Genomic DNA, 22,544 nt, shown 5'->3' with positions numbered 1-22,544 from the left:
CAAGCCTACATTTATTTGGTTCGCAATATGGTTAGGAGTCCAAGTCTTTCAATTTGGATGGATGTTGAGATTAGGGATGGGCAACGGTTATGGCGGCCGGATAATCACGGTTATTTATCCATAACTGTTTATGCTCATATCCGCATAACCGTTTACCCATTGGGTAATTGCCCAAACGGTTATACCCATACCCATAACCGTTTATAAATGGTTAACCATACCCATAACCGCATACCCATTTAACCGTAACCTTTTAATACCCGTAACCGTAACCATTTAATACCTGTTTATTCATTTACCCTTTTTAACCCCGTTTATCTTTTCTTTTCTTTTTACCATTACCCCTTTTTTACCCGTCTACATGTTTTTTTTAATAACTTGAAAATTTAAAAAAAAAATTGTCATAATTTTTTTTTTACAATTAAACATCGTTATAGGTACATTCATCATTCATTTCCGTATTTTAATTTTTTAAGTTCTTATACCATTCCAATATTTGAAATAATAGTTTACGAATGATATTTTTAACTGTTACCAATGAAGGTAAATATAATATTTGCTAAGTATTATTGGGTTACAAAAATTGTTTAGAAGACATTTCTATCAAAACATTTCTATCAATTTCATGGTTACTCGCAAGGAATTTAAATTAATTTGGCGAATTCCTTGATGATGAGAATCATCATTCCTGTAGCAGTGTTATTGAGAGAATGACTGATGAATTCCTTGCTAATTTATTGGGTGCTAAGTATTATTGAATCGAGAACATGGTTTGTGTTAGTTTTACATATATAAAATAAATAGCTAAACGGTTACTCATTTATAACCGCGGTTAATATACATAACCGTCCATTTAAATTTCGTAGGTAAACGGTTATATCCATAACCGTTTATTTATCTAAACGGTTATGGATAACCGTTTAATTTAAATGAGCGGATAACCGCGATTATCCATAACCAATGGGTATTTGCCCATCCCTAGTTTGGACTCCCCGACTCATGGATGGATTGTACTTTCAACCATTTGCATCGCTTCCGATTAGAAACAAATCAAATGACTTATGAATTTGACTAAAATAATTACATATATTTTTTTATCAAAATATATATATATATATATATATATATTCAATACAATTACCATGTTGACAGTCGGATTATATTAAATACATGTAAGTATTGTAACTAATCCTTTTAATTATTGGCAATTAAAATAATCGAACTTTTGTCTTCAAAGTCAAATAAAATTACTGCTGGTAAGAAAACCATTTGCAACATACTAAGACCAATATGAACAGGCATATTTGCAAATTCCTTCTTGTTCCTTGATCAACTTAACATAATTTAGTACCTAGTTAAATATTCCCGTACTGAATAGCATATACCCAAAAAATACACGGTATTTGTGCTAAGTTTACATATCTTCCATGTTGTGATCGTTATCGTTGTCTCCTTCGTAATATTCGTCGTCGCGCTGAATGTGCTTGTCTTGAGTGTGCTCTGGGAGAATAATTCATAAAATTAAGAAGTGTCATTAGCCAAATGCAAATCAACATATTTTTAGTCCTAAGGAGTACAGTGCATCCTGTTAAGGATACTGCAGGACTCTCTACTAATCATGAACACAATGTATCAGATTAATACCTAGATACTTAGCTTAGTTGTTAAGTTTTGGTTTGTTAGAGTTTGTTGTATTAGAATGCTTAGTCAGCATTACTGAGTATTTATGTATAACATACAACCTGTACTGAGTGTGAAATTAATGAGATTTATTCTTCAACAACCTCAGTCTCTCTCTAGATTCTCTTTCTGTCTAAACTCTCTCTAGAATTTTGTTTTCTTCACAGATCCTTGATTTCTAACATGGTATCATTCGCCGCTGTCTAACGACTTCGATTTTTTTTTTCTCTCCTTCCGTTTGTGTGCATTTTCTTACTTCCCAAACAGATCTTTCTCTCTTTCTTTTTCTGCGAATTGTTTGCTGCTTTCATGGCGACTACATCTTATTCTCCTTCTTCTGGTCCTACATCTCATGGCGAGGTGTCTAATCAGCTTCATCCTTCGATTGGATCGATTACGGTTCAGAATGTTGCTGGCATGATTCCGATTAAACTCAATCGTCAGAATTATATTACCTGGCGTAGCTTGTTTCTTCCTGTTCTGAAACGATTCAAGCTTCTAGGTCTCGTTAATGGCGATGATCTATGTCCACCGGAATTTGTTCGTGATTCTTCTGGATCTTAGATTCTCAATCCTGCTCATGAACTTTGGTGTGAACGTGATCAGATTCTGACGATTTGGATCAACTCTACCCTTGCTGAGGATCTTCTTCCGTTGACGATTGGGATGGCGGATTCGCGATCTCTTTGGCAGTCTCTTGAGCGTCGTTTTGCTGGTGCTTCACGCACTCATGTGCATAGTCTTCGCTCCAAGATCCAGACTATTCAGAAAGGTGACTCTTCGCTGACCGACTACTTCAACTCCATCAAAGAAATCTCCGATAAACTGGCTGCTGCTGGTGAGCCGATCTCTGAGAAGGATCTTGTAGCCTATATTCTTTCTGGCTTGCCTAATGAGTATGAATCATTTGTTGATTCCATTGAGACGCGATCTGAAGATGTGACTACTGATGAACTTCACGGACTTCTTCTCAGTAAAGAAATCTCGCTCCAGAAGCGTAAGACTCGATCCTCTTCTTCCTCCTCAGCACCTTTTCATGCTTATACAGCACAACACCATTCATCTGGCTCCAATTCTTTTCGAGGCAATTCTAGAGGAAAGTTTCAGAATCGGAATCGTTCTAATCAGCCTCGTAACTTTGGTCCTAATCGAAATTTTGGTCCTAATCGCAATTTTGGTGGTGTTCTTGGTCCTGCTCCAATTCCGAATCGCTCTTCATCCTCTGGTTTTATTCCTAATCACTATCAAGCGAGTTCCTCATATTTTTCCTCTGGCCGATCTCTTCCTTGTCAGTTGTGTAATCAGTATGGTCATGGTGCTCTTTCTTGTGGCCGTCTTTCTCAATTTGCTTCTCAGCAATCTCCAGGTTTCACTAATCCTCCTGTCGGTATGTCTGCCATGACTGGTTCCCCTTCTCCAAGCTACTGGCTTACTGATAGTGGTGCTTCCCATCATGTGACTCCTGACCCTGCTTCTCTCAACTCCGCCATTCCATACACTGGTACTGATCAACTGTTTGTTGGTGATGGTAAAGGTCTCTGCATTTCTCACACTGGATCTGCTTTTATTCGAACTGCTAATGCTGTGTTTAAACTACATGATGTTCTTTTAGTTCCTCAAGCATCTCATAACTTGCTCTCCGTATATCGATTTGTTCATGATAATTGGTGTTCTCTGACATTTGATCCATTTGGATTCTATGTCAAGGACCTGCGCACTGGGAGGATGCTTTTCCAGGGCCCCGGTGAAGGAGGTCTCTATCCTTTCTATTGGAATGCATCTAATGGCATATCTTGGATTGCTATTTCTCCTCATGCTCTTATGATTGCTCAAGCTGATATCAATATCTGGCACAGAAGGCTTGGACATCCTTCTAGTGTTGTTTTAAATAAGATTGTTAATAAAAGTCACCTGCCTGTTGCTGGTTCAGTACATAAACAGTCTTTTTGTTCTGATTGTCAATTTGGGAAAGCTTCTAGGCTTCCATTTTCAGTTGTATCTTGTACATCCACTAGGCCGTTTCATATCATTCATGCTGATGTATGGGGTCCTTCTCCCACTCTTTCATGTACTGGCTATAAATACTATCTTGTTTTGGTTGATGATTTCACCAAATATAGTTGGTTCTATCCTTTGCACTTCAAGTCTGATGTTTGTTCTGTTCTTAAAACTTTTGTTTTGAAAGTTCAGAATTGGTTTGACAGTACGATCCAGTGCTTGCGTTCTGATTCAGGGGGTGAGTTTCTCAATTCTGTTTTACAAGGATTTCTTAATACTCAGGGTATTATCCACCAGTTGAGTTGTCCTCACACTCCTCAGCAGAATGGTTGTGCCGAAAGGAAACACAGGCATATTGTTGAGATGGGTCGGACTTTGTTATCTCACAGTGGTTTGCCATCCAGGTTTTGGGTAGAAGCTTTTCAAACTGCTGTGTATCTCATCAATCGTCTACCTTCTCAGTCTTCCTCATGTCCCTGGGAGTTATTGTTCAAGGCTGCACCTAAGTATCACACCTTGAAGACCTTTGGTTGTGCTTGTTACCCTTGGTTGCAACCTTATAGTTCTCACAAACTGGACACAAAAAGCAAGCTCTGTGTATTTTTGGGCTACAGTTTGAATCACAGTGGTTACCGATGCCTCGATCCAGTTACCAACAAGCTGTACATTTCCCGACATGTTGTCTTTGATGAATCTTCCTTCCCTTTTAAGCATCTCCCTGCTTCTCCTACTACTTCTTCTTTATCCTCTCCTCCCCCATCCGCTCCTTCTTTTTCCTTTACTATACCAGTTCCTCCTTCCACACCTTTACCCGTTCCTACTTCTTCTTCTCCAGCCCCTACAGAACCTGTATCCCTTGCTCAATCTCCAGACTCTATCTCCATTGCTCTTTCTCCAGAATCTGCATCCATTGCTCCACCTCCTGCACCTTCTATTCCAGTTAATACTCATACCATGGTTACAAGGGCTAAGGCCGGCATCCACAAGCCTAAAGTGTTCACTGCAACTAAACATCCTCTTCCTCCCACGGTTGATTCCCTTACTGTTATTCCTCCTACTCCAACCACCTACCTGCAAGCTTCTAAGAATGCAAACTGGTTGGCAGCAATGCAGGCTGAGTATCAAGCTCTCCAGTCCACTGGTACTTGGGTTCTCGTTCCTCCTGATCCTCAATATAATTTGGTAGGCTGCAAATGGGTGTTCAAACTCAAACATAAAGCTGATGGTTCTATAGAGCGCTACAAAGCTCGGCTTGTGGCCAAGGGATTTCATCAACAAGAAGGTCTTGATTTCTCTGAGACTTTTAGTCCTGTAGCTAAACCTACTACAATTCGTCTTCTCCTCTCTATTGCAATTACCTATGATTGGTTTATTCACCAGTTGGATGTGAGTAATGCCTTCCTTCATGGTTCCCTCAAAGAGGCTGTGTACATGGTGCAACCACCTGGTTTTATTGATCCGGCCAATCCGCATCACGTTTGTAAACTGCAAAGATCACTCTATGGTCTCAAACAGGCTCCCCGAGCCTGGTATGAAGCATTCTATGGTGCTATTCTCTCATTGGGATTTATTTCTTCCTCATCTGATACTAGTCTTTTTATCAAGAAAGACTCTACTATTACCTTTATACTGGTTTATGTGGATGATATTATCATCACTGGGAGTTCGCCTACTGTCTGCCACTCCATCATTTCGAAGTTGCAATCTTTGTTTCCTGTCAAAGATTTGGGAGATATTCATTATTTCCTTGGCATTGAGGTTCACCGATCCTCTACTGGTCTTTTTCTTCATTAATCCAAATATGCTTTGGACTTGCTTAAGAAGACCGATATGCTTGGTGTCAAACCTTGTTCTACTCCAGTGAGTTCCGACAAGTTGGATCATTCTGGCACCATTCTTTCCGATCCTGCTTTTTATCGATCAACTGTTGGTGCTCTTCAGTACTTGACATGGACTCGCCCTGATTTGGCTTTTGCAGTGAATCAAGTGTGCCAACACATGCATGCTCCTCGTACCATTCATCTCCAGGCTGTCAAGCGGATCTTACGCTATCTCAAGGGTACTGTTGACTTCGGTTTATGGTTTAAACCTGGCACTCAGTTTCTCACAGCTTGGTCTGATGCTGATTGGGCAGGTTGTCCCGTTGACCGCCGCTCTACTAGTGGCTATTGTGTTTTCTTGGGTCCAAATCTGATCTCTTGGAGTGCCAAGAAGCAAACCACTGTGGCACGTTCGTCTACTGAAGCAGAATATCGATCTTTAGCCCATACTGCTGCTGAGATCACTTGGGTGTGTAAAATTTTGCAGGACTTCTCTTTTCCTCTTCTTCGCATTCCTGTGATTTTTTGTGATAATCAAAGTGCTATTGCATTAGCTAAGAACCCTGTTTTTCATGCTCGAACAAAGCATGTCGAGATTGATTACCATTACATCCGCGAAAAAGTTCTTCAAGGGCATATCAGCATTCATCATGTTCCTACTCTCCTTCAGATTGCTGATATTTTTACTAAGTCCTTATCTGCATCTCGTTTTGCTACTCTCAGTCACAAGCTTTCAGTTTGTTCTCCTCCCTTCAGCTTGAGGGGGTGTGTTAAGGATACTGCAGGACTATCTACTAATCATGAACACAATGTATCAGATTAATACCTAGATACTTAGCTTAGTTGTTAAGTTTTGGTTTGTTAGAGTTTGTTGTATTAGAATGCTTAGTCAGCATTACTGAGTATTTATGTATAACATACAACCTGTACTGAGTGTGAAATTAATGAGATTTATTCTTCAACAACCTCAGTCTCTCTCTAGATTCTCTTTCTGTCTAAACTCTCTCTAGAATTTTGTTTTCTTCACAGATCCTTGATTTCTAACACATCCATGCTGGTGCATAAGGATTCAAGGAATTTTACTCACGATCCAGACGTTCATCAGGATTCTGCTCATCTTCATCAAAGTCGGGAATATAGAAATCAGGTGGAACCTGCAGTAGGCAACACATTGATTCAAGTCAACTTATGCTATATACTTGGATATGGGTGTCTGTGCATGTGTTCGGTCCTACAACGATTGCATTGATTGACCTAAGTGTGTAAAAAGCATTTCGAGAAGTCTTATCAGTTACTAGCCATTTCAAATATTAAGTCAATGCGGAAAATGTATCGTTGAATCATGATAAATGGTATTAGAATCAGCCTATACCATCGTGCGGACTCAGGGACACTGCCTGCCATCTAAAAAAGTCTGATTTATGAATAGGATGTTAGAGATTTGATTATCGGCCCTAATGGAGACCTATTTGGTGTGAAAGTGCACACCGAGTCTCATACCGGTTGTGTTGGATCAATGTGGGTCATCTGGGAGACTCATTGGAATCACTTTTCTTTGAGTATCCTACTAATCTGTAGAGCACGTCTCAGGGCATGACAACTTATATCATGAATGCAATCTTAGTATGATATTCTGGCCATTTTCTAATCTAGAGATGGTAAAAACAATGACAAATCAATAGACCTAGCAGACCTCCCTGATTCGTGGATCTGTCACTCAAGCCTAGACAATCCTATTTATTTCGTTCTTCATGGTACTTGTAACGAGCGAACCACATTATATAAGAGCATAATTCTTTCAGTAAGTCAAGATTAATAATTTGCATGCAGTAAAGTAGGAGGAATGGTATAAAAGTCTAACATATTATGTTGCTATACTGTTAATCTAAACAAGGTGAATTCCTATTTATTTTATGTGTCAAATGCTAGATACCTGCATTGGCAGCTACTTGATTGCTTACCTCTTTTGCATCTGTACACTAGGAGCATGTTGGATGCAACCCAGATTTTCCAAGACTTGTATTTTAATTGTGCTAAGATACGATTTACTATTTAGGTTCTCCTGCATACCCAAAAGAAAGAAACAGATTTAGGCTTTTTAGAAGAATTACTGAAAGGATAAGACTAGGAATGAGGATATCCGAGGTAAAGTAGAAGTAGCCGAAATTGAAGGAAAACTGAGAGAAAATCGGTTACGGTGGTTTGGACATGTGCAAAGAAGGCCTACTGACGCTCCGGTTAGAAGATGCGACTATGGGATAGAGGCTCAGGGCCGAAGGGGTAGAGGAAGACCTAGGAAAACTTTGGAAGAGACTCTAAGAAAAGACTTAGAGTACTTGGATCTAACGGAGGACATGACACAGGATCGAGCACAATGGCGTTCTAAGATTCATATAGCCGACCCGACTCAGTGACTTGGATTTTTCAAGTCTCCAATCGAGAAGTTTTCCCCACTCGGGAAATTAAGGGAACACTACCTCAACCTACATGCTCCACTCACAAAGCTTCAACATACAAGCTTCAACAAAAGAAAAATTCAAAGAACTTAGTGAAGAAGGCTTTGGTGTATTTAACACAATACGTTGAAATGAAACAAAGCTTATTTATTGATATCTCTAAGAAGTTACAAATATGTACATATACACGTCAAAATAAACAAACAAGAGGAAGCCTTCACAAAGGTTGCTTAGGAGAAGTCTCAGCAGAGCCCTAAAAAGAGAAGGCACCGGAGGGGGATCATTCGGAGCCTCAGTACTGGACAGCACCCTAGAAGGAGGAGGCATCAGAGGTTGATCTTTAGAGCTTCATTACGCGGTACAGCCCCAGAAGATGAAGGCAATAAATGCCTTTGGAACAAACCCACAAACCTCTGATGATCATGTAAAATCTGACCATCAGATTCCTTCATCTGGTCAAGCTTCCTCTTCATGTTTGTAGCATAGTCATGTGCGAGCCGGTGCAACTGTTTATTCTCATGCTTGAGCCCTCTAATCTCCTGTTTGAGACTCATCACTTCAGCCGCCAATGATTCAACTTGGCGGGTTCGAGCAAATAGGCGTTGGGCCATATTAGACACAGAACCTGCACACTGAACACTGAGAGCCAGAGAATCCTTAACAGCCAACTCATCAGACCATTTGGAAAGTAGTCTGTTATCTTTGGGAGTGAGAAGGTTCCTAGCCACCACCGCAGCGGTCATATCATTCTTCATCACAGAATCCCCAACGGTAAGAAACAGCACTAACAAAGTTTAGACACATAAATTTTGAAGGTCTAGCTACCATATTATTACCCACAAGGGTAAAGGAACAGGACCACTGCTGGATAATTGGAAAGTTCTTGTGTGTCAACCTCTGTGCTCCGTGGCAAGGTAGACTAGCAAACAGGCCTAACCTTTACTCACATTCGAGAAAACAAACTCCCAACAAGATTGCTTGCTTCAAGATCGAAGAGGCACCGTCCTCCGAATCTCGAGAGTCAGACTCCCAACATGATTACTTTCTCAAAAAGCAACGAGACACCGCTCTCCGAATCTCGAGAGCCAGAGTCCTAGCATGATTGCTTTCTCAAAAATCGAAGAGGCACCGTTCTCCGAATCTCGAGAGACAGATCCCCGACAGGATTGCTTGTTCGAAAACCGAAGAGGCACCGCTTTCTCAACTTCGAGAGCCCCTTAGATAAAGCTTGTCTGTAATCCTCACACCGCTTTCTCAACTTCGAGAGCCAGATCTCCTTGGATAAAGCTTGTCTGTAATCTTCACACGTAACATCAGCTTTCCAAATACCACAGACCATTTTTTCAAAGTGCTATGACAGAGTTAAAACACGTGAAGCTGGCAGCTCCCACTACCGTGCTATGACCAAGCAGGGTAAAAGAATAGTATTACTCCTTGTTAGGGAGACTCCTATATATGTCGACCTCCATCCTCAACGGACAGGCAGACCTGCAAAAATGCTTAACCCTTCCTCATATCTGAGAGGGCACTTCCAACGAAGCTTCTTGAAATACTCAGCTTTCTTTCCCCCCGAGAATACCTCTGCAAACAAGCTACACCAGAGCAAGAATATCTCATATCATCAGGGTTAAAAGCAAGAGTATCTCATATCATGCTTTTTTCCTATCTTTTCCTTTGGCCTCGTTCTTACCTGTAAGACAAGGAGAAAAAGAGCAATCAATCAGCACTTGGAATCAAGCTTCCAGTCCGGAACTGACTGCCTGGAACCCCATTGCTCTCGAGTACTCATCTTCAACATCTTATGCTTCCCGATAAGATACCACATCTGCCTGAGGAATAAATAGGGCAAGTGAGAAGGATACAAGGAAGCATGTGGAGACAGGCGCAACAGAACACGTGCCGATACATCCACTACTTTGTCAACAGCAAAAGTATCTCATATCAGCAGGGTCGAACGTACTCTAGATTTGATGGACTTGTTTTGACCCTCAAATTCTTCAGTTGGCCTTATACTCTGGCGAAAACAAGAAAACCCTCCAACCCAGTTCAAGAATAAGCCTGTGGAAAGTTACTTCTTCAAAAGCAAAAGTATCTCACATCACCTTTTCTCCTTTTCTTCTCTTTATCCTTCATGCTACCTGCAAGATAAGGAGAAGGATAACAATCAGCCGGAAAACTTCTGATCTGTGACTGATTGCTTGGAGCTCTGATTGCTTACCTTGTCTGTCACCTCTTTCAACAGATCCCCTAGCTCGGCGACTTGGGGGACTTCTACTACATGGTTTGTATCGCGCTTGACCAAGCCTGAAACTACAAGTAAGCGTCAAGTGAAATTGATACATTACCTTGTGCATCTCCACCAATTAAAGATACCACCCCTGGAGGGAGGAAAAGTACTTCCAAAGAAGATGCCACATCTACCTATGAGACAGATAAGGCAAGTGAAGACGATACCACACTTCGGTACTTAAAAGTTTCGTGATTACGAGATCATTCTTCCACAATATTTCCTAATGTCATTTGTACTAAATCATTCACTTGTACTCACTAAAGAAGAGCTTGAACCTATATACTGTGTAAACCCTTCACAATTAATGAGAACTCCTTTACTCCGTGGACGTAGCCAATCTAGGTGAACCACGTACATCTTGTGTTTGCTTCCTGTCTCTATCCATTTACATACTTATCCACACTAATGACCGGAGCAATCTAGCGAAGATTACAAACTTAATATTTAAGATGATATTCTTTGGTGTATGCTTTTCGCAAACGATATAGTGTTGATAGATGAAACGCAGGAAGGGGTAAACACGAAGCTTAACCTTTGGAGAGAAATGTTGGAATCTAAAGGTCTTCGCCTAAGCCGATCAAAGACAGAATATATGGAGTGCAAGTTCAGTGCAAACGGAGGCCAAAATGAGTTAGGGGTGAGGATCGGAGATCAGGAAATACCAAAAAGCGATCGTTTTCGCTACCTAGGATCTATCTTGCAAAAGAACGGAGAATTTGATGGAGATCTCACCCATAGAATACAAGCTGGATGGATGAAGTGGAAAAGTGCATCCGGCGTGTTGTGTGACCGTCGTAGGCCATTGAAGCTCAACGGAAAATTTTATAGGACGACAATAAGGCCGGCAATGCTGTATGGCATAAAATGTTGGGCGGTGAAGCATCAACACATAGGTGTAGTGGAGATGAGGATGCTTCGTTGGATGTGTGGGCACACAAGAAAGGATAAGATTAGGAATGAGGATATCCGAGGTAAAGTAGGAGTAGCCGAAATTGAAGGAAAGATGAGAGAAAATCGGTTACGGTGGTTTGGACATGTGCAAAGAAGGCCTACTGACGCTCCGGTTCGAAGATGTGACCACGGGACAGAGGTTCAAGGCCGAAGGGGTAGAGGAAGACCTAGGAAAACTTTGGAAGAGACCCTAAGAAAAGACTTAAAGTACTTGGATCTAATGGAGGACATGACACAAAACCGAGCGCAATGGCGTTCTAGGATTCATATAGCCGACCCCACTTAGTGGGAAAAGGCTTTGTTGTTGTTGTTGTTGTTGTAGAAGAATTACTGAAAATTGAAAAACTAGTAATGACGAATTTGAAGCATTTTAATATCCACCTACTACAGACTACCAACATCAGTTGTGGCAATCGAATTGGTTAAAAAAAACAAAGTCCAACTTTCTGAATAATGTAAAGGCAAAATTAGATAAACTTTAATGCCATACTATATGCCCACTTGGAATCCTCAACAAGCAGTCTGGAGAAAAATACTTGATATACTCATTATCTGGGATCTCTGCAAATAAGATATTCATATTCAGAGTAAAACCATGCTGGAACGGACTCCCACATGCATAGAAAAGTAATCTGAACTAAAATGATTTAAGAACGCTCAAATGATAAGTGGGGTTGCAGACGCAACAATAACAGCCATGTATGCACCTTACACAAGACAATTAAAAATCTAACAATGGCAGCCAGGAAAAAAGAAATCAGAACCCAAGTCTGAGACCAACAAGAAGGTAGCAAAAATAAGGAGAAAGAAAAGTGCATGCAGGTCATTGCTAACCAGCAAATAGAAATGCACGCAGGTATGAGAAACTTCCATGCCATGCCCATTGCTAATTACCCAAACTAATGCAACATATTAATCAAATACCTCCAACAATTAAACTACTAATTATAAGAATTTACTTGCGAGCAATCATGCATGCAGGCCACTGCGGGTTAGTGAGAAGATATGCTCACAGGAATCAGCATGGCATAGGTCATTCAACCCTCCAATGCCATGACAGTTAGAAAAGACAAGACACATATAAAGCTGCATATCAACCCAACAGAACTAAAATTATAACACATGATCTTAATAAGAGAACTGAAATATAAAACATGGACACAACAAAAACTATCACTGAATCATAAAATGTATTGATTTATTCTAGCACAATCCTTATCAAAATCAAGATAAACATCGTGAATGCCGTCTCACATTCTGAAAAAACCTTCTTGGAAGCAAATGAAAATAGATAGGAAAGAGGATAAACAAGTCTCAGCAATTCTCCATGGAGATGAATCTCAAGATATCATTACAGTTTCAAATTAGATATCAAAAGTTTTCTTAAATCTCAGAGTGAGGATTTTGTCAGTATTATGGGTATAAGAGTGCTTTCAAAAGTTATTTGGTATCCTTTCCAGGTGTGTATGAATACATCTACAGAAACATTAGAAATTTTACAAACTTAAAGAATGTAACTATAAAATAATCATCGTCAATTATGATACCTCCTTCCTGCAACCCCCAAAAAGGAGGGAAGAAAAAGATATATCATTCAAAGTCTATATAAAACACATTGACCGATAAGATCTTCGGCATTCCTTTATCAAACCAAGATCATATCAGCATGGTTATCCTCCCTGGACTGGACTTGGGTAAGGCTAGCCGACATTCACCTCTCCCAGACCCTGCGTAAAGCGGGAGCCTTGTGCACTGGGTACGACGACCTACCTCATTTTAATAAAGTTCCTGTTTCCACTACACAAAGTTTAAAATGAAGAGTTATTTGATAAAAGTACCATTGGGAAGTTCTGAATCAAGAAGAACCCCAGTTTCAACACTCCAACACCGAGCAACATTCTCTTTCGTGTATCCCCCACCTCCTGTAACCTTCAGACAGAAAACATTCTCCGTACACTAGATATACGACATTGATGAAAGGTGGCCAAGGTTCAATCGGTTAAAGAGCATACCAGTAAGGGTATATTAAATTTCTTCACAAACTTAACACATTCGGCATGGCCTGTATGAAGCAAATGTCACGACAGAGTAAACTTTACCATAACATATAAACAACCACCAAAAGCACCAGCTAGCTTGAGACCATTAATAATCAATCAAAGAAAAAACAAGGATGATGTGATTTAATGACAATACAGAAGAGGAGAAAAAAGTGCTTCAATTACAATAAGATATGCACCATCAATGGAGAGATTGAAGCAGCCCAAACGGTCTCCAGCAAGAGAATCTGCTCCACACTGGAGAACTATCGCGCCTGGTAGATATGTCTCAACAACCTTAGAAATAATCTACAAAATTTAAATTTACAAGTAAGGTTTTACACTTAACAACATGAAGCCAAAACCAAAGGTAAGAATCTGGCTTTTAATTGAACCTACAGTGTTGAAAAGTCTACTGAAGCTAGTGTCATCAATTCCATCTTTTAGTGGGACATTGATGGCATAAAACTTGCCTTTTCTTTCTCCTACTTCCTGCAAAACGAATGATATTAATATATAAAATTCCAATTTCAACTTACTGAAGACTAGCAAAGGGACATACAACATTTCCAGGTTTTATAACATAAAAATTTCATGCCAGATTATCAAATAAATGAAGGCAAACCAAACAAAAACATTGTCCAAAGCAGCAAGCATGTCAACTAGTTATTATGCTTGTTCCTTGTGTGTGCACAAATTCACATGCCTTTGTGTGTGCACAAATGTTTGTTCCTTGTGTGTGTGTATCTTTCAATTTCGTGCTTGCAGCTGATCACGTAAGTAATTCCCCGTGTTAACTCAGAAATGAACACCGCAACAAATTAACTCATGCATTCTAATTGATTAACAAGAAGAAAATATATAGCTATATCGCATACAATTCCTAGTTAGTAAATGACATATAGGTAACCATAAAAAAGGAAAACATCAGAAACTGAGTAAGAAACTGTATAAATCATGGTGTATGCATTAGTTAGTTAACATCGGTAAAATCTAAATTGCTAGAATGATAGAATCACATATTTTCTGAACAGAGAACTAGTTAAGCTGTACAACAATTCAATAATTCATTACTAGACCAAATTTCGAAATACTATATCCATAAAATAGCATGTTAAAACTTTAATTCTATTCATCTATAAGTTTATTACATACATGAATGCAAAGTTATCTTCTCAAGCAACAATTCCAACTCTTATGATCAACACCCTTTTGAACACAACCAAATATTTAGCAAGTTAAAAATTTTTACAAATAGCATCATCATTTTGCTTATATCAAACACAACCAAAATGTTCATAAACGCCTGAGCTAATTTTGCAAACAGTAAGGTAAGTTTCATTTATTTACATGTAATTCAATAATCCTATTCCTTAACCAAATTCATTATAAGAACAGCTATGTACCTATCAGTAAAATAGAAAGCTTCTTCTACACCATCACCGTGATGCACATCTATGTCAATATACAATACTCGGGCATGACGTTTTAGAAGCTCCAAGATCCCCAAGACCAAGTCATTGCTGTAACAAAATCCGGATGCCTCACACTTTTTGGCATGGTGTAGTCCACCAGCCCAATTGATAGCAATATCACAAAGTTTATTGTTCAACCTACGTGCAGCATCTGCAAGAAAAGTTCAATCAACGGATAGGGTAGAATAGTTGCAACCCACACTTCCGCCATCAGATAACTAGAATTACCTATTGTTCCGCCAGCATAAATTTGACAAAATTCAAATAAGTTATCAAATACAGGGCAATCTTCTCCAAGATTATCTGGCATAAAGATAAACAAAAAGAATCAGTAAACCACATGAGCACATTGGAAAGAGAGATTACAGGGACTGCAGTAAACCAAGTTAGAGGTTTGAACTACTCATGCAGAAAGCTAAAGAGTGGTACTCAAAGAGAAGAGTGAGTGAAATTTTATGTTCTTTTTTGTTCGTCCTCAATAACAGAAAAAACCTAAGAAAACTCTGACAACCATTTTGCAATAGCGACTCCAAGAACCTAATTGTGGCAGTCAATGCTAACAAATAAAATTTCTTCAAATTAAACTGATTAACATTGACCATTAATTAACACCACACAAAACTTTTTTTTTTTAATATTCTGGTTCACATTTAAATGAGTTACAGCATTTACTAACAGAAAAAGTAACCACTAAGCTCTAAGGGTGCGTTTGTGCCCCGGACTATCTTGGACTGGACTAGCTTTAGGAGCTAAGCTAGACTAGCTTGGCTTGGACTAAGTAGGATAAGTTAGTGAAGTGTTTGGTTCAGTGCCAAACTAGGCTATAGACTGAATATTTTGGGGCCCAAATTAATTTTTTTATCATTTTCAATTCACACTTGTTGCTTTAAAAATGAAAATCTAAAAACTTAAAAACTAAATAAATAAAGAACCTCACATCCAGTACAACACCACCATCTCTATCCTCTCTCCAAAATTGGCAAAACCCGGATGGGAATTTGACAATTTGTTCTGAAATAGTTGATCATCGTCCTCAATCTTCATATGGGAATTGCTTTTTCGGCCATCCCACCAACCCACTCACCCATCAGAAATAGGACAAAGTTGTCAAGCTACCAGGGGAGAGCTTCAACAAGAGCTTTGAATTTTTTGATTGGAATTTCTTGACGGCGTCCAATGATGAAAAGGGGTGGGGAGTGACTAATCCTGATGGAATTTTTTGTCCGAATTTCTTGACATATTCATCATGAACATTTTTATCGGAATTTTTGGTGCTGCAGTGTCTCAATCAGGGTGGGGCAGGGAATGATGCCGTGGAACTGACGAACATACAACACGGTGAAATTGCAGACAGGGAAGGGATATGGGTTTTGGTAGTCCAAGCTAATTCTCCACTTCCACACGGGACTGTGTAAGACCAGTTAAGGAGGTCTGGAGTCGGAGCGATCCCAAGCTAAGCTCATTAATTGTTAATCCTTACCTCACCAAATATGGGACGGTAGTTCTACCTAAGCTAGTCCTAGTTAAGGAGGTGCAACAAACGCACCCTAAAAGTTTTAAAATGATGCAGAACTTAATATTGTAGCTCAATGACTTATTAAAAAGTAAAACTTAGCATGCCAGAAAAAAGAAATACAGTCAAAGGGCACCTATTAATCTTGACTCTAACCACTTCTGCTCAGCCATGCCTATCAGGAAGTTCCGAAAATCCCTACCTTAGCTAGTTGATCATGATTTCTTTCTTTTAGTATTCTGTAAGTGCAGTGAACACCACTTTCTCGTGATAAAATTTCTATCACACCTATGCCAGCATATCTTAACCAACTGTTCTATGTTCAGGCTCATAACAAAGAACAACCAATGTACTATATAAAAGCACAAATTAACAATATACACACAGCAATGCCACAAACAGTCATACATCTTGCCATTTCATTCGAGAACAAGTGCTGGGTGTCGGGCGTAATCCTGTGCAGAAACTCAACATGGTCAGCTGAATGGAATTGCGCAAGCTCCACCGGATACGCCTTATGCGGCCGCTGGGGAACACCAGAATAAACAACACAAAGATTAATGCTTGAAGTCGACACTTGCACACCCAATGACACAAAAAATTGAACAAACTTACAAGTATTGGATACTTACATAAATTTCCATCTTTTTGTGGAGATCGTAGGAGAGGACGAGATGATGGGTCATACATAGCCGGTGCGGTTTCATGGGGTGGTTCGGCCCAAAGTAGACGCTACCCACATCCCCTGCAGATACCCATTGTTGTTGTCAAACTAAATTTCTCAAATTTTCCACAATCCTAGAAAATCCAAAAGGGATTAAGAGAGAGAGAGAGAGAGAGAGATTTGTTGGAGTAAGGGGTTAGGATAGGAGGAGGAGAGAGAGAGAGTGTACCGTCGTAAAAATAGGCGATTTTATCCTTTAAACGCATTTTTTCAGCAGAAACCGGATGAGGAAGCACCGGGCAGAGGTAGCTAGTGAGGTTGCGCCAGAGCTCGAAGGAAGAAAGAGGGGGAGAAGGTGAAAATGCTCTTTTTTTATTCTAGTATTGGATAACTACCCGGTTTAGGAATTTTTTTTCCTGGCTTATATTTTTTATTTAGTTAAATACGAATAACTGCAGTCAGTTAAGTATTACGGTTTGAACTACATTATTACTAGTTCATTGTGAGATTAAGTTCTTCTCCTTTCCGTCAAGTTTAATGATATTCCTTTTCATTTGCAAGTAAAAAATTTTGATATTTACACTTAATTTCCCCGATCTTTTTAACATTCAAATACCTACCTGGTGTTTTAAAAATTGGATGCTCATTAGATCATCGACGTAAACCGATGAGTAACTACCGTTAATTGATGACGCTATTATGTTAAGTGACGGGCTAAACAAATACTTAAGTTTATTTTCACTAACAAGTCATTTATATAGTTTTAAATTCACAACCTCTGGGTGAAGTCAAACTCTAAATTTGTTTAAGCTTAAAAGGAGTGAAAATTTACTATGATAATTATTAAGGTCATCACTTAACATTGATGGTCTAATACATGTTCAATTTTTGAATGGTACGTAACTATTGAAATATTTTTAAATGTTTGGACCGATTTAGAATTACTCCAAATATTTGAGAGTAATGTTCACACTTAAAAAATTCTGGAATTTTCTCTCCCTATGAGAGACCTTCCCTCTCTTTGAGGGTGATTCTCAACCTTTCTCTCCTTGAGGGGCGATTCTCACCCTTTCGTGTGAGTGATTCTCAATCGTGTTCAAGTTCGTTGCCGCCGATCCTAGTTGCTGCTGGGATCGGTGGGTGTTCTTTTGTTTTTGCCTTTGTCTCCTCTCTTATCCCTTTCATTGCTTTTTCCCCTGCTTCCTGGTTCAATTTACTCTTTTCTCATTATCTCCTCTTCCTTGCTCTAATTTCTGATCTTTAGTCAAGTTTTGCCACATTTTGCGGCTTGTCAAGTCGATGAGTTCTGATCTAGTGCTTCCACTGGGTCGGATGTTCCAAATACCATCACCTTCTCTTTGTTGTCTGCCTTGGATTGTTGTGTTGCTTGTGGATTTCCACGCGCTTCTTTCACTTTGTTGTAGGTTCTTTGCTATCTGTGGCCATGCTTGAACTGAAGATTGGAATTGGTTGATGGGATTGCTGAGGCGAGGTTCAGTTGGGGGATGGGATTTGTGCGGATCGACATGCAATGTTGTTGCGGAGGTGGTTGCAACGAACCCTCAGTTGTTTTTAGTTTTCTGTTTTCTTGGGTCCCAACGTTTGGTTGGGCTTTTTTGGTTTGTTTGGAAGGTCCCATTTTGCTTTGTGTACATGTATTAGGCCTTTGTTGTAAGTTAGTTTTGTTTGAAATAAATGTTTCACCATACTTTGGCATGATGTTTTTACCAAAAACTTGCTAATAAAACTTGAGAAGATAATTCACTCAGTTTACTTGAAAATTTGACTCAAAATTATATATGTATTGACTTTATCATCTAGAACCTAGAAAACAAAGGTTACTTGATCATCTCTATCATTGTGGGAGCATGATTTTCCAAAGCCAAAGTAAAGTGGGTAGGAACACTAATACCTCATAATTCCGATCACGGATTGAATATTTTTCATCACAGAGCTGCACATATGGATCAGCGATGCAATCATCATTCTGTTCGGAGAGAAGTTTGGCAACTTTGCTGAGATTGACCATGTTTGTCTCAAGATACACAAACCTGATTCGGTATGGAATTAGTCAGTTTTTTCTATATTATTGGAGTTCCTACAATATACAAATTGGAGTGCGGCAAAAGTAATTACACTTTTAAGAAAATGCAATATCTACTCCTAAATATCTTCTAGGATTCTTACGGTTTAATAAGGATTCTATAACCTAAAAGACTCCATGTCACACCTCGACCCGGGCTTCACCACACCCCGGGCTCGACTCCGCCGTAGCACGATATTGTCTGCTTTGGGTCCCGACCACGCCCTCACGGTTTTGTTTTTGGGAACTCATGCTAGTAGAACTTCCCAGTGGGTCACTCATCCTGGGAATGCTCTAGCCCCTTTCTCGCTTAACTTCGAAGTTCATACGGAACCTAAAGCCAATGAGCTCCCAAAAAACCTCGTGCTAATAGAGGTGGGTATGTCCATATAAGATATAGAGGATCCACTCATCTGGGTGATGTGGAATCTAACACTCCATCTCGACTGGTATAAGTACATCATTCTAGAATTCATATATGTAAATGATAAAAGTACACTTAGCCGTGGTTTGGTACTGAGGTGATTCTGAAAAAAGCTGGTATAAAAAAAAAGTGGGAGCTTTTTTGTGTTTGGTAAACATTCAGCTTCAGTTTTTTTTCACAGTTTTGGGTGAAAAAAAGCCAAAAACAAGAAGCTGCAAAACCCAGCTTTGAAAAACCGGCTTTTTTCACATCTGTTTTACATAAAAGTTTACCAAAAACTATAATACTGTTTTTTTTTTTTCAAAAGCATTTTTACAAAAAAGTTTACCAAACACTCTGCTACTTTATTTCACAGCTGCTTATTCTCACAACACAATAGAAACAACTTTTTTTCAAAGCACAACAATACCAAACCAGCCCTTAATCTCTTGTGTACTACTTAACTCTCATATAAAAGTTAACGGGTTAAACAGGGACAGGTGCCAAAAGTAGACAGAAGTTGCAGGGTGGGTAGAGGTAATCTGGGGACAGCAGATCTGGACTCCAATATAACCGAAGAGGAGTATACCCCACCCCAATCGGACTAGAAATTTCCGTATCATTTTCCACTTCTTCCATCTTTTTATCGCTCGCAGCTTCGCCAGCTTTCCGAAACCTGATTGCTCTCCACCTCCAGTCACTTCCAATTTTGCGTAAGATTTCCTCCACCCAATCCCCAATTTCCGCTTCAAATATTCCAACGCCCACAAATCTCGTCTGCTTTAACACTTAGATGTAGGGTTAGGTTTTGTTGCCTTTGAATTCCTTTGCTAATTATTTTGTTTTGATTAATCGTTATCTTTGATATTTGATCGCTATGTTTATGTTTATTGACCCGATTACATATTGCCCATTTAGGATTTCCAATTTTTTTTTTTTTTTTTTAGCGGGAGGGGTGAAATTTTTAAATGATTTCATTGATTCAATCATGATGTGGGTTTTCAATCATGGATTCAATGTTTCATGAAGATTGGGTTTAGGGCAAATGATTGATACTGTGGGTTGATAATTTGACCGTTGAGAAAGATTTATGTTTTAGGGTTTGGAATTGAGGGGGAAGTGCAGTTTGTGGAATTTCAGTATGCAGGCTACTGCTTTTATGCTTTTATGCTTTTATATGATTTATGTATAGGGAAAGGGGCAAAAATCTTCAGTTTTAATTTGGGTTTGGCGGCGCGTAATTGAGTAAGAGATCGGATAAGATAGTGTAATTGAAATTGTGAATGCCTCAGGCATAGAACCTGAAATCTCATAAATGATCAATTCAGTTTTCCGGTATGTGGGCTGATGGGGATTTATTAGCTTCCTTGCTGGCGTGGTATTGTTTTTGACATTAGAGCATTGTTTTGCTGAGATGTTCTATGTTGAACTGTTGTTCCTGAGTTATATTTGGGGTAGTGGTTACTAACCAGTTCTACTTGGTCGTCTTATATATTAGAGTCCAGGTTGTTTGTGGTTTTAACTCATTTGAAGTGATTGTATGGTAGACAAGTATGGTTGTCACCAATGCTGGTATATAAGTTCTGGTTGTTAGTCTGCAGAATCATTTTTTAGTTAGACCTCCAACATTAGAAGAAGCTAACTGCTGGTTTTCCGCAGATTTTGTTTGTTGATTAAGTCCAATTATGACCATAATCACCAAATTTGGTAAACTGCCCCTAAACCTTTTTTCTTTTCAATGGACCATGGAAGGATTAGTGTCTGGTCTAACGGGTCTCTAAAAATTGAGGCCCTGTGCTACCCTTATCAGGTTTATGGTGCTTATTCACGGGATATTTGGGTGGTGCATTTTTGTTGGAACCTCTACCCATAGAACAATGAGGTTTTTCTGCTTTTGGAGAAATTTAGTTTTTGGATATAACTTTCATTGAACGACCTTTTAATAATGTCTGTAATACAGGATGTCAGAACCACCCTTCCGACCACGCGAGAAGATCTATGAGAAGCAAAAGATGTTCCAAAGCATCCACAAGCACACATACCTGAAGGGACCGTATGATAAGATTACCTCTGTTGCCATTCCAGCTGCTTTAGCTGCTAGTTCATTGTTCCTTATTGTGAGTTTCTAATTACTTCACTTCTTCTAAGCCTTTGCAAGCCCTTTATATTGAAAAAAAGAAAAACCGTTTTTTCCCTTGTTTCTGTTGCACTCTAATTGCGATGTTCGATGGCATTTTCTCCAGGCACGAGGGATCTACAACTTGTCACATGGGATTGGAAAGAAGGAAGATGCAGCATAGAAATCCCAGTTTCTGGTAGTGTTGAATGTTTTTTGTTTGTGTCCTCAAATAATTGCTTAGTAGCAGGTTCTCTACTTCCTTTGAAACGGGGAGCTTTCTCTTTTGAAATTTCTGTTAATGGGGTTTCCTAATTGATAAAGTACCGCACTCGTTTCGTGTTTGAAATTTATGTTAGTGGGGTTTTCTGTTTGATAAACTTCCTTCATGGCTAATCCTGCTTGAACCTTCCAACCTGCACCAAAATTTGTTAGTTAACATCAATTTCTTCTTTCGAACATACCTATCAGTGAATCTGAAGACTTATCTAATCGAATTCAATTCTTGATACCAGACGAGAGTATTGACTCTTATAATGTGACTCAACCAAAACGGAAGAGTCAATTGTAATGATTGCCCATCTTGAAGGTTCTAAAAGACATTAGTTGCTAGTTGGGCGGCGGGCTAGAATCTAGCGCTTAGGCGATTAGGCGGGATGTAGCAGACTAAGCAGATTTAATTAAATTTAGTATATATAACATATAAATAAGTGCTTACTGACACTAAAAAATAAAAACTATATTTGTATTGAGAATTTAGGAAAGTTAAAATGTAAAACTTAAGTCATATTGCCATCACACAAATGCAACAAAAAAATAAGAAAAACCAAAAACTAAATTCGAAAATTCACTATTTAAGCAGGTTATTCAGAAAAACTTTTAACTTAATTAAAAAAGTTAAAAATAATAGAACCGCTTAGCCCGCCTAACCCGCATAGGTGGCTAACGTTTCGGCCTAAATCGCATTGGTCCTCGTTGTCTAGCATCCAGAAGGCGTTTAGACTGATTTTTAGAACACTGCTCATCTTAAACAATATGAGGGATTAAATGCAATCA

General features: G+C 39.1%; 2 protein-coding genes across 4 annotated transcripts; one reads left to right on the top strand and one right to left on the bottom strand.

Annotated features, from left to right (window-relative positions):
• Nucleotides 1–1,285: 1,285 nt before the first annotated feature.
• LOC103424172 (histone deacetylase 9) lies at nucleotides 1,286–17,253 on the bottom strand. Its single transcript, XM_070819011.1, is given in 13 exon segments — nucleotides 1,286–1,500; nucleotides 6,586–6,652; nucleotides 7,456–7,560; nucleotides 11,686–11,756; nucleotides 13,034–13,124; nucleotides 13,208–13,257; nucleotides 13,435–13,543; nucleotides 13,634–13,768; nucleotides 14,631–14,860; nucleotides 14,938–15,012; nucleotides 16,631–16,748; nucleotides 16,855–16,967; nucleotides 17,116–17,253. Coding segments are annotated over 13 exon segments (1,287 nt in total). The 5' UTR covers nucleotides 17,153–17,253; the 3' UTR covers nucleotides 1,286–1,414.
• A 2,634-nt stretch (nucleotides 17,254–19,887) lies between these two features.
• Nucleotides 19,888–21,868, top strand: LOC103424152 (uncharacterized). Of its 3 annotated transcripts, none has more exons than XM_070819010.1 (3): nucleotides 19,888–20,085; nucleotides 21,333–21,489; nucleotides 21,616–21,868. In XM_070819010.1, exons 2-3 carry the CDS (start codon nucleotides 21,334–21,336, stop codon nucleotides 21,670–21,672), a joined length of 213 nt encoding a protein of 70 aa, XP_070675111.1. In that variant the 5' UTR covers nucleotides 19,888–20,085; nucleotide 21,333; the 3' UTR covers nucleotides 21,673–21,868. The 3 variants fall into 3 exon arrangements, with proteins under 3 accessions (XP_070675111.1, XP_070675110.1, XP_070675109.1); XM_070819009.1 differs by having other exon boundaries at nucleotides 19,984–20,167; XM_070819008.1 differs by lacking the exon at nucleotides 19,888–20,085 and adding an exon at nucleotides 20,342–21,254.
• The last annotated feature ends 676 nt before the right edge of the window (nucleotides 21,869–22,544 follow it).

Source organism: Malus domestica, chromosome 03, assembly GCF_042453785.1.
Source record: "Malus domestica chromosome 03, GDT2T_hap1".
Classification (NCBI taxonomy): Eukaryota; Viridiplantae; Streptophyta; class Magnoliopsida; order Rosales; family Rosaceae; genus Malus; species Malus domestica.
This window is presented reverse-complemented; position numbering and strand designations above follow the sequence as displayed.

What these genes read in the sequence shown, in the direction of transcription:
- LOC103424152 (XM_070819008.1), top strand. Translation starts at nt 21,187, where the DNA reads ATGGTGCTTATTCACGGGATATTTGGGTGGTGCATTTTTGTTGGAACC. An exon ending in TCTACCCATAGAACAATGAG is followed by an intron (nt 21,255 to 21,332) that starts GTTTTTCTGCTT and finishes TCTGTAATACAG; the next exon opens with GATGTCAGAACCACCCTTCC. An exon ending in CTAGTTCATTGTTCCTTATT is followed by an intron (nt 21,490 to 21,615) that starts GTGAGTTTCTAA and finishes CATTTTCTCCAG; the next exon opens with GCACGAGGGATCTACAACTT.